This window comes from Alligator mississippiensis, chromosome 16 (genome assembly GCF_030867095.1).
Source record: "Alligator mississippiensis isolate rAllMis1 chromosome 16, rAllMis1, whole genome shotgun sequence".
Lineage (NCBI taxonomy): Eukaryota > Metazoa > Chordata > Crocodylia > Alligatoridae > Alligator > Alligator mississippiensis.
The window spans coordinates 21791532-21809700 of NC_081839.1; the positions used below are offsets into that span (position 1 = coordinate 21791532).

General features: G+C 44.4%; 1 protein-coding gene across 1 annotated transcript in view; it reads right to left on the bottom strand.

Annotated features, from left to right (window-relative positions):
- Positions 1-2101: 2101 nt before the first annotated feature.
- The window catches only part of STT3A (STT3 oligosaccharyltransferase complex catalytic subunit A), a 30639-nt gene continuing 14571 nt past the window's right edge, over positions 2102-18169 (bottom strand). Inside the window, exons 10-18 of the mRNA XM_006267372.4 lie at positions 17659-17814; positions 16043-16134; positions 14986-15141; positions 14503-14691; positions 12159-12275; positions 11824-11926; positions 9744-9932; positions 8835-8950; positions 2102-7608 (exon numbers count right to left, since the gene is read on the bottom strand). Coding sequence (XP_006267434.2) covers positions 7570-7608; positions 8835-8950; positions 9744-9932; positions 11824-11926; positions 12159-12275; positions 14503-14691; positions 14986-15141; positions 16043-16134; positions 17659-17814 — 1157 coding nt within the window. The 3' untranslated portion in view covers positions 2102-7569. The remainder of the gene's footprint in view (positions 7609-8834; positions 8951-9743; positions 9933-11823; positions 11927-12158; positions 12276-14502; positions 14692-14985; positions 15142-16042; positions 16135-17658; positions 17815-18169) is intronic.

Consider the following 18169-nt stretch of genomic DNA (forward strand, 5'->3'; position numbering starts at 1 on the left):
TCCTGTTTCTACCGTCGGCCACTGCATAGGCAACGCGTGGGGGGGGCACGTGCCCCCTGAGGTTGGCAGCTCACGGGCCCCTGGACACTGACACACCGTAGGCAGTCCCCACTCACCGCCCCCGACACCGCTGCCACCTCCCAGCCTCCGAAGGCGCGCGCTCTTCGCGGTCCGGTGGCTTTTTAAAACGTAATAGTAAGGTGCGTTTGCCTTCCTGAGGTGAAGTCCACGTGCCGTCATCCGTAACCGATGTACAGCAGCATGCGGGGCGGCGCATGTCGCGGGCATGGCGGCGGCCCAGAAACCTCTCGGAATAGGTTCAAGCAGAGTTGGCAGCCCTACTTGTTCCCAGGTCCCATTTCAAAGCGAATCCTTACACTGTTCAAGGTTGTTAGTCATGAATGATGCTGACTGAAGAATCAGGACTTCATCAATGGATAGTTGCTAATAAAACTGTAAAATAATATCATGCATCAAGTACATAGCCCTGAAATTAGGCTGTGGCAAATCCCTTTCGGGCCACCACAAAACACGCCTATGGCACCAGGGGACAGCTCTGAGCAGGGCGCTGCCCGGCCCGAAGCTGGGTTTCTGCAGGCCAAGCTGCCCACTCACAGGCCTCAATTAGGAACTGGGTTTGGGCTAGGATAATGGGTGGAAATCCTTCTTGGATCACCCCCAACACACGTCCCCACCCTAGGAGGTCTCTCCCAAGGAGCCTGGGCAGAGTCCTACCCACCCCGAAGCTTGGTTTCTGTGTGCCAGGCTGCCTAGACAGGCCCCCAGGCCTGAATAAGGAGCTAGGTTTGGGCTGGGATTACTGATGGAAAACCTCTCTGAGTCACCCCAGACAAATGTCTCTGCCTTCAAGGGGACTCTCCTGAAGAAGCCTGGGTAGAGCCTGCCCGACCCAAGGCTCAGTTTGCAAGTGCTAACCTGACAACTGAGGCCCCAAGCCCATGTCCTCTGTACCTAGCCCTGAATATGAAACTGAATTTGGGCTGGGGATATCAGGTAAAATCCTCTCCCCGTCACCCAAGAACACACGTCTGTCACCAGCGGACTCCCCTGAAGAAGCCTGGGCAGAGCACTACCTGACCCACAGCTCAGTTTTTGCGCACCAGCTTGCCAACCGACAGCCTCCCAGATTTGTGTGCTATGTATGTTCCTGTGAATAAGAAGCTGACTTTGGGCTGGGATTATAGGGCAAAATCTTTTTTGGAGCACCCCAAAACACTCCTCTTCACCACCCAGAGACTCTCTAGAAGAAGCTTGAGCTAGTCCATGCTCGACCCAATGTTTGGTTTGAGTGCCAGCCTCCCACCTGCCACCCACCTGCCAGTACCTGCATGCTAGGTACATTGCTTTATACAAATATCTTATTTTGGGCTGGAGTTATGGGGCAAAACCCACTTTAGATCACCCCAAAACCCACATCACCACCACCAAGGGACTCTCTTAAAGAAGCCTAGGCAGGTCATTGCTTGAACTTGAAGCTTGGTTTTTGAGTACCAGCCTGCCAATTGATACCCACCCTGTAAGGCCTGCACATTGCTGTTTCGCCAGGTGCTAGACAGCAGTAAGAATGGCTGCATACAAATATAGGGGTTTTATACCAACTTTTCAAATTTACCTCAAGCCCCAACCCAGAAATTTGGTAAAGTAAATGTGTACTGGGTGTTCTACCATGAACAAAACCTGCCCATTTGCAAGCAAATGTTAAATTAAAACAGATTTATTACAAGGGAAAAAGGGAACAAGGGGACACCCTAAGCAAAATGTTAACTATTAACCTTTAACTGTACCTCAAAATTGATCACAATCTTAGCAGTAAACCAACCTGGGGAACTACTACCTGGCCCAGTGACGTGGGAAGGGATCTCACCCAGGGCTGCCATCCAGGAGCTATACCACGTGTACCGGTTTAGTAGTAAATTCTGGGTAGGGAGACCCACCCTGGAGGCCCTGTTTCTCAAGTAGCCCTTCAGACAGTTATACCCTCTGCTTACTAATGAGGGTAGGCAGACGAAGTGAAATGACAGTTTTCACTATGGAACATTACTTTAGTCAAACATACAGAACTTAATCAGGGATACACATGCATAGAAATATGAATTTTTAATACATATCACTATGAGCATGGAACCTATTTGAAAGAATGGGGACATAATGGCATTATTTGACAACTTGGTTTGGGTTTAAACCACATTAAGAATTACAGTATGGTTTTTCATCCATTTTTCTTATTAAACATGCAACAGTCTTCTCAGGCAGAAATATAGGCCCATATAAGGATTTTTGGATAAGCACCTGCCATCTCTTTTCACTGTGAACGTGTGAAGTTATTCATTTGGAACTATTAGCCAATCTCACAAGACAATAGAATTATGCCAAGACATTAGGTTGCTGAAAGTAATATGTGGTTGAAAGATTCATAGATTCATAGATGTTAGGGTCGGAAGGGACCTCAATAGATCATCGAGTCCGACCCCCTGCATAAGCTAAGATAAAGTGAAGCTGAAGTGATCTCTCCAAGGTGCACAAGCCTGGGCGGTGTATATGGAGACACTGAGCTGTCCACACACTAGCGTCCCCCTCTCCTCCCAGCCTTGCTGGTTTACGCTAAAGGAGAGGCAGGCGGCAGTATGTTTGGAACCAGCTGGGCCGCAGGAGCTGCTGGAACAGAGATCGTCCATTTGTTCAATCGAGGCTCCAGTCCTAGACTGACTGTCAACCAGTCTTAAAGAACCCTGTCTACCCAGTCATGGAGTGGACTTCAGTTCCCTAAGTTTTTGATGACCAGATCAGGAGGATGAAATAAATGAGGCTTTCTTTGGACAACTAGCAGAAGTTTCCAGATCATAGGCCCTGGTTCTCATGGGGAACTAGGAGGGCAATATGGCAGGGCATCAGTAATCCAGGAAGTTTTTGGAGACAACTTCTTGGTACGAGTGTTGGAGAGACCAACCAAGAGCCATGATCTTTTTGACCAGCTGCTCACAAACAGGGAAGAATTGGTGGGGGATGCAGAAGTGGATGGCAACTTGGGCAGCGGTGACCACAAGATAATCAAGTTCAGGATCCTGACAAAAGGAAGGAGAGGAGGGCTCGGAAGAACAGCAGAGTATGGACCCTGGACTTCAAAGCAGACTTTGACTCCCTCAGGGAACTGATGGGCAGGATCCTATGGGGGGGGGGGGGGGGGGGGGGGCAGTCTGAGGGGGGAAAGGAGTCCAGGAGAGCTGGTTGTATTGTAATGAAAACCTCACCGAGAGCACAGGAACAAACCACCCCGAACTGCAGGAAGAATAGCAAATATGGCAGGCGACCAGCTTGGCTTAGCAGGCAACTCTTCAGTGAGCCTAAACACAAAAAGGAAGCTTACAAGAAGTGGAAGCTTGGACAGATGACTAGGAAGGAGTACAAGTGTTGCTTGGGCTTGTAGGGATAAAATCAGGAAGGCCAAAGCACAGTTGGAGTTGCAGCTAACAAGGGACAGGAAGGGTAACAAAAAGGGTTTCTACAAGCACGTTAGCAACAAGAGGGAGGTCATGGAACATGTGGGTCGCTTACTGAATAGGGGAGGTAACCTAGTGACATATGATATAAGGCTGAAGTGCTCAATCCCTTTTTTCCTCAAGTCTTCACAGGTAAGGTCAGCTCCCAGACTACTGCATCAGGCAGCACAGTTTGGGGTGCAGGTGAGCAGCCCCCAGTGGTGAAAGAATGGGTTAGGACCTATTTAGAAAAAACAGATGCGTACAAGCTCATGGGGCTGAATGCAATACATCTGAGAGTGCTGAGGGAGTTGGCTGATATGTTTACAGAGCTGCTGGCCATTATCTTTGAAAATTTGTGACGATCGGGGGAGGTCCCAAACGATTGGCAGATAGAGTGCCCATCTTTAAGAAGGGGAAGAAGCAGGATCCAGGGAACTACAGACCAGTCAGCCTTACTTCAGTCCCCAGAAAAATCATGGAGAAAGGCCTCAAGGAATCCATTTTTAAGCACTTAGAGGAGAAAAAAGTAATCAGAAACAATCAACATGGATTCACCAAGGGCAAGTCAAGTCTGACCAACCTGAATGCCTTCTATGAGATGAGTGGCTCTGTGGATGCAGGGAAAGCAGTGGACATGATATACCTTGACTTTAGCAAGGATTTTGATACAGTCTCCCACAGCATTCTTGAAAAACAAGTCAAGGAAGCATGGGTTGGATGAAAAGTGTCAAGTGGGTAGAAAGCTAGCTGGACCATTAGGCTCAACAGGTAGCAATCAATGGCTCGATGTATAGTTGGCATCAAGTGGAGTACTCCAGGGGTCAGTCCTGGGGTCAGTTTTGATCAATATCTTCATTAATGATCTGGAAGTTGGGATGGATTGCAACATCAGCAAGTTCACAGATGACACCAAGCTAAGGGCTACAGTAGATATGCTGGAGAGGAGGGCTAGGATTCAGTGACCTAGACAAATTGGAGAAGCAGGCCAAAAGAAATTTCAGGAGGTTCAACAAGGACAAGTGCAAAGTCCTGCACTTAGGACAGAAGGCTCCTATGAACCACTACAGACTTGGGTCCAACTAGCTAAGCTGCAGCCCTGCAAAAAAGGACCTGGGGGTTATAGCAGACAATAAGTTGAATACGAGTCAGCAGTGTACCCTTGTTACCAAGAAGGCTAACAGCATACTAGGCTGCATTAGTAAGAGTGTTGCCAGCAGATTGAGGAAAGTAATTATTCTGGTCTATTCTGCACTGGTGAGGCCACATCTGGAGTACTGTGTCCAGTTTTGAGCCCTCCGCTACAGAAAGGAGGTGGACAAGTTGGAAAGTCCAGTGGAGGGCAATGAAAATGGCTAGGGGGCTAGGCACATGACTTGTGAGAAGAGCCTGAAGGAACTGGGCTTATTTAACCTGCAGCAGAGAAGAGGATGAGGATGGAGCTGGACTGTTCTCAATGGCGGCAGATAACAGAACAAGGAGCAATGGTCTCAAGTTGCACCAAGGGAAGCTTAAGTTGGATATTAGGAAAAACTCTCTCTAGGAGGATGGTGAAACAGTGGAACAGGTTACCTAAAGATGGTGGAATCTCCACCCTTAGAGATTTTTAAGACCCAACTTGACAAAGCTTTGGCTGGAATGATCTAGTTGGGGCTGGGCCTGCTTTAAGCAAGGGGTTGGACTAGATGATCTCCTGAGGTCCCTTCCAACCCTCATTTTATGATTCTATGCTCAGGCTCAGAGTGAGTTCAACTTGAGCTTTTCCGCACTCAGCGAGTTTCCAGGTCATGCTTGGGAAAGAAAGACGTGTGGTTTTGACACCTGAGGGCATGGGTAACTTTCCAATAGCTTACGATGTGGCTGCTTTAGCCCTGGCACACGACACTGTCATAGTACAGCCTAGGTAGCCTTGCACAAAGCCATAGTGTCCATATGGAAAACACTGACAGAGCCTGGCTTAGTGACAAGGCACATCCTGACTTTAGTCCTCTTCACACTTTGGCCAAACGTGCATATGCCTCATTAAGGGCTGCGCAAAGTGACGTTGCAGTTTTACAGCCTAGAATCAAATAAAACTGTGATTCTGCCCCCTTCCCCTTCTTATACCTCACAATGTGCAGGTTCTACAAAAGCAAGGGGATTGCCTCTTGTCTTTTTATTCTCCACCCTGAAGCTCTACCCCTTTTTCATATTGCTTTATGAGAATATAAGGGGAATTGATCTTTTCTTCTGTGGCTAATACCTCCTAGAACAAGGCAATATTAACACAATACAATACAGTGAGCTCTCAGCCTGTAGAGGGCCCAGTGGGTAAAATGGGAAAATCATAGCCTTAGTATTCAGCATCCACCTCTCTTCATAATCTTTATCCTTTCATTCACTTGGAAATCTTTTTCCTCCTCAAAGAAACACTGAAGGAAAACCAGGCATACATCTGATCACAACCTGCCCTCCCCCGTGAATTTTTTTTTTTTTTTTTGCAACAACTGAAATCAACAGGCAAGGTGCCTACTTAAATTGCAGCAGTCGTCCATGGCCCAGCAGTGCCTTAAATCTTGCTCTTTTTGCCGTGCACCCCCTCCCCATCCCACTGTTGAATGGCCAAGAGGCAAAAAACATGGCATTAATTGCCCCTTGGCCACTCAGCAGGAGAGGGTAGGGACGGGGTGTGGCACAGCAAAGAGAGATTAAAGGCATCACCGTACTGTAAACTTCTGTCGCAATTTAGGTAGGTCCGTACAATAGGACCAGAATATTTCTCCAGAATGGGTGCAAATTAAATTACTGGTAGGTGCAGCTTAGTTTTCATATAGAGGGGTTAGTCCCTCTTGTTTTGCAGAATAAAAATAAGACTAATTTGTGAACCTTGCATCAAAACTGTGCCAGGCCTTCTGACTAAGAATATGTCAGCTGCTCAAGCAAAAGATTCATTCAAAGCCTCTTCCAAAAAATCTACACATGAAGGTCCTGTTCGGAATCAACTATTTTCATATAAATTAAGTAACTTAAATATACAGACAGTTGACTATTCACTACAATTGAAGTCACTTCCTAACAGTATGAACATACCCCACAATACTTCCTGGTTTTTAACTGCAATGACTTACCAGGTTTAGGTATTAACCCCAATGTGCTCTCCAGCTGGTTTGAAGAAGACTCAACTAAACACCATTGTTTAGTGTCCACCAGCTGCCATGCATCCATTTGACTGCTATATATTCTATAGATTGCTGCAGCAACATTAATTCAGTCCTCCTTGGTTGATGCATTGCTGTCATTTTTTCATGACTTGTAGGTGCAACCTAACAAAATTCCTTGACTGAACTGGCCAGAAGAAAACTCAAAGGGTTCAAGAAGGGTTTGTAACATTCGACCATGATACTCATGCACTACAGAGGGAAGCTTGGAATATGGAGGCTGACCAGTAATCAGAATTACATATACTAGAGAAGATACCCAAATCAAGACAACTTGGGAGAAAGAAGTTTAGTTGTGTGTCAGGGAACAGCCAATTATCTCCCTATTTATTAGTAGAGGTATTTAGTGTCTTCCAGCATAGGACATCCCAAAAAAGTGTGTTGCTCATCAGGGCAGGACTATATTTGATAAATTTGATGTGATATTCAAAATGGACAAGGGTGGCTGTTTTACCAAAAACCTCTTTTAATGAGCCGAAGTGAGGCAGATGGCTACCATTATGGAAATCTGAGTCTTGCGACTCAGAAAAGGAAGTAGACTTTGAGGTGTTAGTAAATTCAAAAAGTAAAACATCTTCACACTTCAAGAGGGAACCCCCTAGATTGCTGCATCTGGCACCATCACTGGAAAGGAAGCAAGAACTACACACTTTTTTTTAAACTCCCCTTTAATCACCCACCATAAAGCCATTATTTCTGATTTGGTAACTGGTTCATATTTATAAAAATCATTCCATCTAATATGGACTGTATGCATGAGGGCAGAACTTCATGGGCAGTTAATCCAACTCCTTCTTGCACTTATAAACTGTATAAAAAAAATTTGCTTCACAGGCAAAGACTCAGTGCGATTTCCTTAAAAGCTGAAGGCAAATCTATGTTCTTGACAGTCCACGATTATCCAAGTCCTTTACCTGCAAAACAATAAATTATTTAAGCTTTCTTCAGAATTTCTCAGAATTAACAAAGGGAAATACTTTTTGAAAGTTTCCTTAGACATTCCCTGATCATAATTTTTTTTTTAATTCTGTCTTAAACAGTTAAAATTCAAAGCCAAGTTCTTTAATTCTTGTGTACTAGTGCTTTGCAGTCACAAGCTATACAAAAGGGCTAAATCATTCCACTTTGTTTTCCTGTCTTTTCAGAGGTGTCATAAATTACCCCAGTGATGGAGAGAGCTCAGATGAGAAAGAAGAGATAATTTCACTCATCTTATGATATACTTCAGATGTGTTCCACTGGTTTGAACTGGGCAGAACTAATTGCATGAAACACGTATTTCAACTTTTCTAAGAGTGTTGTGATGAACATTTTATTATATTTAACCATACATAATTCTCTGCAGACTTTGGAACAGAAGCACTTAGTGTTTTTATAGTTTTCACATACTAATTAGAGGGGAAGCAGGTGTACTTGGTAACAACAACATCAGTGGCAACTCCATTTCACAGAAAGAAATGGATGCACTGTGTGAACAACTTGTCCTAGATCATGCAGCAAATCTATCAGTCAGGAAAAGACTAGATTTCTTGTCTCCTCCTCTGTGTTCTCCCCACTGCATTATATGCTAAGGCAGCATGGGCCCAAAGGGCAAAACACTATTTGCTATTCCAGAAAAGGTATAATGTGATCAGATACACAAAACTAGTCAAATCTGTATAGCAGAGTCAAAGCTAATTCCACTGTCTGCATTTATTTGCTTCTTTTGATGTAGTTGAGGTGGCAGAAATTTGATTTTTGATTCAACCTATGCAACTTCAACCTTCACAGCCATCTGGTGAGCTGCAAAACTTGCCCTCCAAAAGCTGTCTGTGCAAGCAACAAATAATGAAGCCTGGTCAAAACAATGCATTTCTTACACAATGATCCAAAGAGACAGGTACAGAAACAAGGTGCTTCCTAAAACAGTACTAGCCCAAACTTCAAACTAGACTCCTTTCTATGTCAAGTTAATGCAATGTCTGTGATAGAAATGAATTTAGGATATTGATCAAGGCTAAAGCTCAACTCCACACTTTACTTAGAAGAAAAAAAAAAGATCTCAGTGAAGGATCTTTGAGATGGGGGTATCCCAGGATATTAGGAATACCCTGACTGTTCTCTCTTAAGAGGCAGATGGTAGCCCCTACTGTTTGCTTACTTTGTATATTCGGACTAGCCAGTGCTCTGTAGTATAGGCCTCTTCCAGGACATCAAGCTCAAAGTCTTTGTTTCCAATCTCGGCATTTCTCACTCTATCATAACCTGGTGGGCGTTCTAGAAAGAATGCAAAAGTGGTCAGAGACTTCAGAGGCCCTGTTTCCACAGAAGTAACATAGGCCCCTCCAACCCAACTGAAGGTACTTTCCAAAGGACTCAAAACCCAAGAGACGCAGAATGATTTTGGAATATGAACTGCCCAATCTCCCCCCTCCTTCCCCAGGTGACTGCACTCCAAACAGAGTAGCATGCTCACTGTCTGTACCCCTTATTTTAAATAAATAAATCAATCAGGATTTTGTTTATTAGTAAATAGCAGGCCTGATGAAGTATGGGGGGGGAAGGGAGGAGAGCATTAAGGTAAGTGCGAAATGTTATTGTTTCATGTTGTTTGTGGAGAGAGTGTCCAACCGCATCTTAAACTTTGTGGTGTTAGGTATCAACATGTTTTTGTGGGAGACAGCCATACAATAAGTTTCAGCACAGGGCAGCCAAAATGGCTAAAGCCTTCCAGTAAAGTAAGGAGCCTGCCAGTGATTCACTTTTCAGCACAAATTTGAGAGAGAATTTCACACTGCTGAAAGATGCTGGAATGAAGCCCCCTTTCCTTATCCCCAGAGGGCAGATCAGCATCATCTCCATTTTAAAGACTGCGGTGAAGGAGGAAGAAAGGAAAAGCAACTTGCCCAAAGCCATACTGCAAGTCAGTGTCACAGCTGCGAGCACACAATGTCACAAAACACCTTAAATGAACCTTAAATGTCAGGATATTTGTGTTCTCTGCTTTAGTCTCAAGACAAATTCCTGGTGCTCTTTTTGCAATACCAACATAAAGACCACTGCTACTTACTGGCTTCAGTGTAGACCTGCCCAAAGCGGTAGTAGCACATCTTATACATAAGGCAGTTGAGCAGCACAGGGGAACCCTCCCTATCGACACGGAACTCTCCGGTCGGTGTGTAGTAATCGTGTTCCTTTATGTGCTTCCCAGTGTCTGTGCTCCCACCAATTCGCACCATCCACAGGAACTTGTTGATATCTAAAGGAGCAAGGAGACAGTGTGAGGTGTAAAACATTTGCTCTCATTTCCAACAACCAGTTAAAACACCTAAGCGTGGCATTCAAGAGGAACACTGTCCAGACTACAGGCCTCTGCCTGACAGGGGACAACATCTGGCAAAAAATTAACACAGATGCATGTCTCACATCTCACATAGGCCATTATTTCATTAACAACTGCACCATCTATATGCAGTTTCAGCTGGGAGTGAGGCTCTAACCGATCTGGGTGTGAGAAAAAGTTGCTACAAATGGTTCAGTCTCCTATAAATGTAAAATGTCCTCAGTGAGCAAAGTAGCAGCACTTATATGGCAATGTTTCCTTAAGTGTTGTATTAGTTATTAAACACATTGAACTCCACCACCCCAGAGGAGGCAGGGAATCCTTATTCTACAGATAAGGGAATAGAAACACAGTGTAAGGATTATTGTCCAGGAATACAAGGAGTGACAAGGCAACACAGAAACTAGTACTCAGTGGGTGCGTCTACATGAGATGCTTTATTGTGCAGTAAACGTACGCATCTACACATACACACACTTGCTGCGCAGTAAATGGATCTAATCGGAAGTAAATCTGCTACCTGCAAATGCAAGTAGCAACATTTACTTGCAATTAGTTACTGCACAGTAGTGCTTGTGTAGCAAGGCCTCGGCTGGGTGGGGATTCCCCGCCCAGCCAGGGGCTCACTGCTAGCTGCCCCACCAGCGGATCAGGACAGTGTCTGGGACCTGCCTCACCCCTGCAGCTCTTTCTAAATCCCGAGTTCCCAACTGGGGAACTCGGCCCAGGAGCTCCCTACTACCAGGGCAGGGGTATACTGTCCCTGCCCTGGCAGTAGCCCTCCCTGAGGATGTCCCAGCCCCGGCCAGGAGGCAGCTGTCTCCTGGCCCAGGGCTTCCCACCAGCTCTTGGGCTACAAACTATGGGAGGGAGTCTAGAGCTCCCCCTGGTGGAGGCAGGGGTCCACTGCAGGGCCCCAGGAAGCAGGAGTAATTTATTGCCATTAGCAGCAAATCTGCTCCGGCTTCCCTGCACATGTAGACACCTCCCTGGGAGCATTTACTTGCGAGTAGCTTACTTGTGAGTCAACGGCTCCCAGATCTAATGGATGTGTAGACACACCCAGTGTTCCCTGGCATCTGGCCTCACGCTTCATCTGCCACCCAAACTAAGCAACCACCTTTTGAGCATCTGCTCCACATCCATTACTCTGAAGACTGTCGGGTAATAGCCACCTCTGCAATAAATATTAAAGAAACTTTAAGTTCTTCTCCTGAGGGTATTTCTAATAAAGATGCAGGTTTGCTCTCGCTCCTAGCAGAGAAAGAATTGGTTTTGTTTCTAACAGCCATGCCAAAGGCACAAGAGAAAGCGTTCATGTCAATTGGCCATATTCTCTAGACATCCTTTCATTATTCAGCACTGCACAAACACTCCCCAACACATCAGCCTGGCCTGATCACATAACCTGCTCATCCCCACAATGACTCTCCATTCCACGAGCCGAACAGAACTTGTAACCTGGCTGTCCATTCTACTTTGTGTATTGGGATTCATTGACTTTATAACTGATTCTTCTAATATAAATTCTCCTTTTTAGAAAGGAACTTGGGGCTGGCCATCCTGTGCTACTTAGAATATATTCAGCAACTGCAGTAACTCCAGCCAGCTCTACCATAGTCACAGTGTAGCAGTGGAATGCATAACCTACTACTATCCATATCTGTAAGAAGAAAACAGGACTACCACTGCACAGGAACATGGATGATTCATCTAAGAAGCTACTGGGGTAGTGGGATGAGTTAGCAAGCAGGAATCTGACTGTAGGAGGAGTAGGAAAAAAAAGTATTTTGGATGATGTCCTTACCATCTGAGGAATATCCAGTGAGGCCTCCAAATATTACCAACACATAACTGACATCCAGCTCCCTCATGATCTCATAGGCTTTCTCTTCAGTGGATGCCATTGCCTTAACGAAATACAAAGTCAGTCAAGTGATAGCCATTAAACCCAGAGTTGCCCTGTTGTGCTGGTATATGGACCGCAACTTGAAACCATCCTAGCCCTTAATAAGAACAAACTGCTTGAATGAGAACCTCCTTTTATTTCCAGGACCCAGGAAGAATGCATCTTCCTCCACGTACATCTTTCTGGAACACTGGAGGAAAAAAGTTCTGGGACCAAGAAGTAGTTGCACCTACCTGCCCAACTCGGGAGATATGCGTATTATTCCAAGTGTTGTTGTCTACCAGAATTGTCCTGTTGGCCATAGCTGTTATCTGATACCCATAATCCCACCAAGACATGACCTTTGCATCCTGCATTCAAATACAAAAAGGTCAGTTAGTACAGTCTGTTTTCAACCAATGCTGTGAAAGAAGTTTTGTCCCATTCCTCATTACAACACATTTAGTAGGCAGGTCTTATAAGATGCCCTAAATCTGTTGAGCCCAGCAGATCACAGAAGCACACCTTTTTTTTGCAATGCTATAATGTTCACTAAAGTTGACCCAGTTTGTTCTAAGAGGAAAGTTGGACAGGTAGTCTTTTCTGCCAGCAAACCAAAGCCAAGACAGAAAAAGAGGTAGCTGCCAAATAGCTGCATTCTGCAGCAAACTGACCAACTTCTATATATGGGACTGCATGGCATTTTCTTCCAGGCCTCACTTCCTTTCCATAGTTTACAAAGAAGGGTGAAAATGCAACTGGAAGCTGCCTTGCCAGGCCTGTTTATGATGAAGAAAAGGTTCAGAAATGCACTAACTGCTGATATTCCTTTGGGCTCAAAGTCTGAGGCCCAAGAGCCATCCACACACAGCTGAGTTGACATCATCAGGGTATAGCATTCTAATCTACAGACTGAACCAGGATCTATTACAAACATATTTGGCTGGGAAGACTCAGGCTATAACATAATTCTGGTTATACTACAGTTTATTTTAAGCTACGCAGGCAACATCAAAGTCAGTTATAATACAGCCCTCCAACACTTCACTTTCCTGTGCACTCAGGTTGAACATAATGAGTTCCTGAATTAGTCACTCAGCAAACTGCCAACATGTTGTTTTCAAAAGTCTGAGAGCATTCAGACAGAGACCAGAAACGCAGGTCACTTCTGATCTGGTGTTCTGTGCAATAAAGCTACAAAGAACTGTGCTGGATAGCTTAAATTTAAAACAGTACTTTTTATTGGCACCGAACACTTCATGCTCACAAGACACATCTCAACCATGCAGGCTAGTCAATAAACTCTATATGCTGGGAGGAGTTCAAAGCTATTCAGTGGTAAAGTTAGGTAATCCAATAAATGACCTACATCTTCCTAACCTCTTTTGCAAAGCTGTTTGCCCCACAGAAGTCAAGGCCAGCAACCCCACGTGCCCAGTGGTCACAAACTCCTTTGTGGCAGAGTCTATGTGCAATGAATAGTTCAGTAAAGAATCTCCATTTCCCAAGTGATTCTAAACAATAGGGAGAAGTAAGTCTTTCTTTAAGCAGTGAAGGAAAAACTCTTAAGGCCCAAAAGCTTCTTCTAAGGAGCTGACTTTGAAAACATAGTGGGAATCTAACAGTGTTCAGCCTGTCACACAATTATAACTTTCAGATAAGGCAGCATACCAACATCTGAGTACCGACTCCAGGGACCTGTGAGACAGGACCTGAGTGCAACTCCATCCTTCATTCACAGAGTAATAACTCAGTCTGGTATAAAAGATACTGTATGTCACAGACCTTTACAGATATTTACTTAACAATTACTCCTTTGCAGTCTCCTGAAAGAGAGTTTTGCAAATTACTTAGTTTTATAGATTAAGCAATTAAGGCACAGATTAGATGAATGACTTCTCAAGGGGAGATGGAACCCAAAATTCCTGACTCCAAGTTACGAGCTCCAACCACTGGAGTATGCTTGGGCATCCTGGACAAACAGCACTAGGGAGGATTAAAAAACATGGCTCATTTGGAATAGGTTCAATTCTGTACATATTTCTGATTCAAAACACTTAGAGTTGAGACCGTCCTATCCCTAAATCAGAGTGGGCATGCCCAAAGCCTTCAGGCCTTTTTGAAAGTAAGTCTAATGTAGCCTAGTAATCTGGCATTTTAGACCTAATGTCTGATACCATTCCTTAACAAAAGATATAGCAGTAGCCCTGTCAGTCCTTAGGATTTAAGGCTTCCATATTCACCTAAAACTGATTCCAGAGAAGTTATTTCATTTATGCAAACCAGTGATTCTCAACCAGGGTGCCTGGGATACCTTGAGATCCTTTCAGGGTTGTTGAGGGGTGCCACACAGCATTAGCACTATTAGGTGTGCAAACACGATTCACAACATAAACCCAGAGATTTCAAATAGGAATGCACAGTGTTAAAAACATTCTGACTTGTTATGGCCCAAGTTCTTTGCAACGGAAGAACTGCTCTATTATTTTTCTGTAGTCCAAAAATGAGTGAAAAGTAAAAGCAAATCTAATGAGAGGTGCCTTGAACTTAAAAAGTTTGAGAACCATTGATGTAAGCAGAAACCCTACTAAAGTTTACCTCTGGTGTATTGTGGCGCAACCAATAATAAGCCTCTCTGAAGTCATCAAAGATGATCCTGCTACCATCCCCACCACGAGCGGACAGCACTATAGAAGGGGAGGAATAGGCCTCACTGGTCACCCAGGTTGAATGGAAAGTGTAGGTGATCAAGAAGAAAGCCATGACGAGGATCATGCCACTGGCAACCTAGGGAAGCAGAAAGCAATCAAAAATGTTTCAGAAATGGTATTCTGAAAGATATCAACCTCCCTTTATAAGAAGCCCTTTTCAACCCAAATGCAGGGCTCACAAATACTGACAGACCTATGCTCGGAAAACAAGAATTTTTTCCCCTCTCTCTGTTATTTCATAGATCTAGAGGACATCCTTACATTACTAGGAGTCTCCTACCCCCAGACCCTTGAAGTAATGCTTGCCCCTTGGAAGTTTGGGTCTGGCCTCTGTTTTAAACCTGGGTCTTAACCATGCATAGGAACTTACTTCATTTTTAATGGGGTAAGTAGAGTCTTGTTGTTTTTTGGTTTTTTTGTCTGGTCGGCTGATATCCAGGTTCTTCATGTAAGTGGACAGCACCTGAGAAACTCCAATGCCAGACAGAATGCACATAACTGGGGCCAGCACCAACATGAGACGCACCTGTTGAAGACAGCAGGCATTTAATACCCGATCACACATAAGGAACTACTAGCAGAGTGCAGTGTAAACAAAGAAATGAAAAACTGCTAAAGAATGTAACATCCCACTGATGCAGTGATTCTTCAGACAAGCAACTATTCTGAACTCAACAATAGCCTCTTGAGCATGAGGCATTAAGACAGTTTCCCCAGTGGGCAAGAACTGACCACCCTGCTGACCCCTTTGTTAACTGCCATGAAATCCCCAAACTTCACAAAAGTCCCTGCCAGACACAGAAAAATATTCTGATTCGACATCAGTTCTGGACCCTTCAGTAAAGCTGCACTATAGCTAAGAATGAGTGGTTTCATTTACAAGATTCAGTTCCCACCTGGAGTACAATATGGTACAACAGAATTGTGAACTACTTGCTAACAAGAAGCTACTGTTTGAATAGGCGAGTCCTTTGCAGTTAGCTTATACTGACTACATAGGTAGCACAGCCAGGCTGTATAACCCAGGAGCAAGACTGGAAACAGCATTCATTAGTCTCTCCCAAAATCTGTCCATCCCCAGCAGTAATGACAATAAAGATGAATGACAGTCCAACCTAATAGAAATCTTGCAAAGCTGCTTTTCTTAACAAAGCTTCACAACATGAAGATGGATAAATAAAGGTGGTTGAAAATGCAGGAAATACTATGAGTGTTTCAGTCAACTCATATGTATAAGATTATGCCCACTGGATGCTGGGAGAGTTCAGAACACAGGTTATGACCCCCAGTGAGCAAGTAACAGAGCTGGAAATAGCTCTCCTAGTGCTCTGTTACCCATTTCCTCTTTCTACCCGTTTTCCCCAAGCCCAAGTAGTTCTAGTCCCATGACAGCAGATTTTCACTCCTCAGCAGGCAGCAGCTCTCACCATCACAGCAGAAAAGTACATGCTGGTCACACCATACATTATGATAAAAATACGGGCATCTGACAGATTACTGAAACAGTAGTAGAGGCCAACTGTAAAAGACAGAGACACAGGTCAACACCCAGACTGGAAAGACATTACATTAAACAAACTGAAGGTCAAAGCAGAACATTACAAATGGTCTATTTTAGAATAATATATCTTTTGTATCACAATAAAATTGGTTCACTGCATTAGCGCAGACGAAACAAGTGCCAGGAAAGGGGCAATGGCGGTCAAGTCCTGCAAGGAGTTGCAAACTTATAATGCATTAGTCTGTCAGCACAACACAGATTGAAAAAATGCTGGACTTAAAAGCCATATGACAAAAAAAAACACAGGTATAGGTCATTGGCTATACAGGCATCCTGCATCTTACGCGCGTTTAACTTGCGTGAATTCAACTATACGCAGGTGGGGAGGGGGGTGGGGCTTGAGTCTGTACCTGGCGCTGCTGCTTACCTGGGGGCCTGGCCACCACCACGCTGCCAGCGGTGACTGCCTCTGCCTCCAAAACCTCCTGTTGCCACCATGGAGCCATGCCCGAAGTTGTGTGGCCGGCCACCGGGCGTGGTGGTGGCCGGGCAGCACGCAACCATCCCCAACACTACCCAACACCGCGCCGCTGCCACCGGCCGCACAGCTCTAAACGCGGCTCCACGACGGCAGGTTTTGGAGGCAGAGGCAGTCACCGCTGGCACGGTAATACGGGATTTCACTATACGTGATTTTCGCCTTTACGCACTGCCTTTAGAACGTAACCCCCGCGTAAGATGTGGGATGCCTGTACTAGCATTCAAATAAGTGGGGCATTTTACTGGCCCAGTAATGAATACTTTAATTGATTTATTGGGCTCCTGTGTAAGGCGCATACTAGACTACAGAATTCTACATAGTATGCAAGCTTTCTGTAATGTTGGGGTATAATTCAAGGTATTAGCACCAATTAACCTCAAGTGTGCCAATCTAAGTACTGAGAGCAAATGCCACTGGGGGAACCTTATCTATCAGAGCAGCTCATGGGAAGACCATCCAGTGCCACAGGTGGTGGTATCTGGCACTTTCCCTCCCTACTGCTTTCCATCCATAGCTCTCAAAACACTTCACCAGGTATGCAAATGTTATCAGAGGGGGGAAATGATTTACTCAGAATCTCAGAGCAAAGCAGTGTCAGCACTGAGTCCCAATTCTCATGCCATGTCTTATCCACTCATAACAGTTCAGATAAAATGCCATACATTAAAACTGTAATGAGAAGTGAACAGCAAGGCTTAAAAGGAATATAATGTGTTCCCTGTGGGTGACCATGCCAAGCAGGTGGGCACTGCTAGAACTTTCAAAGGACTCTATAAAGAGTAGCCCTACCAGGTGTAGAATACAATGCAATTTCCTACTGACCTGATAGAGTACAAGAATATTGGCTTTTAGTATAATGGTACCCTTTTCTGGCTTCTGCCCAGTGGGAAGGATAGGGGACTTTCATTAGGATTTTGTACAGCAATATTTAAATGTTTACAGACTGAACAGATTTACCTGCAAGTAGTTTGTCTGAGCATAAATGAATGTACCAAACTCACCTGGAAACATGAAAACAAGTAGCTGTAAATCAAAATAATAGGAGGACCATGTGGTGGGCTGGTGCTCAGAAACTGAAGCAATAATGGGAATGTTATTCTTTGCATAGGAAGGATCCAACAGGGAGTAGAAACGACCAGTCCAAGGAGATATTTTCCCTGATAAGAGAGACAGAAATTCACATTTCCAGTGTAAACCGATCTGTGACTTCAACAAGTGCTCCTACAGAAGAAGTGTACGCAGGAACTAAAATTTTATTTCACGAATGCAAATTCATCTGCTCTATCTATGTACAGCACTATCAATATAGTAAATTCATAATGGTTAGCTTTTAAAATTGCTTTAAAAGTGCAGTTCTCAACCCTCAAAAGGAACAGAAAGAGTTCTTTATCCCATTTTTATGGTTTTACTTTGATTGTTCATCAAAAATATTCAGTTGCCAGTGGAAGAGATGATTATTTAAGTGCTGTTCTCAAAGCAGACACATTCTCCATGCAGGTTTGTAAAATATAA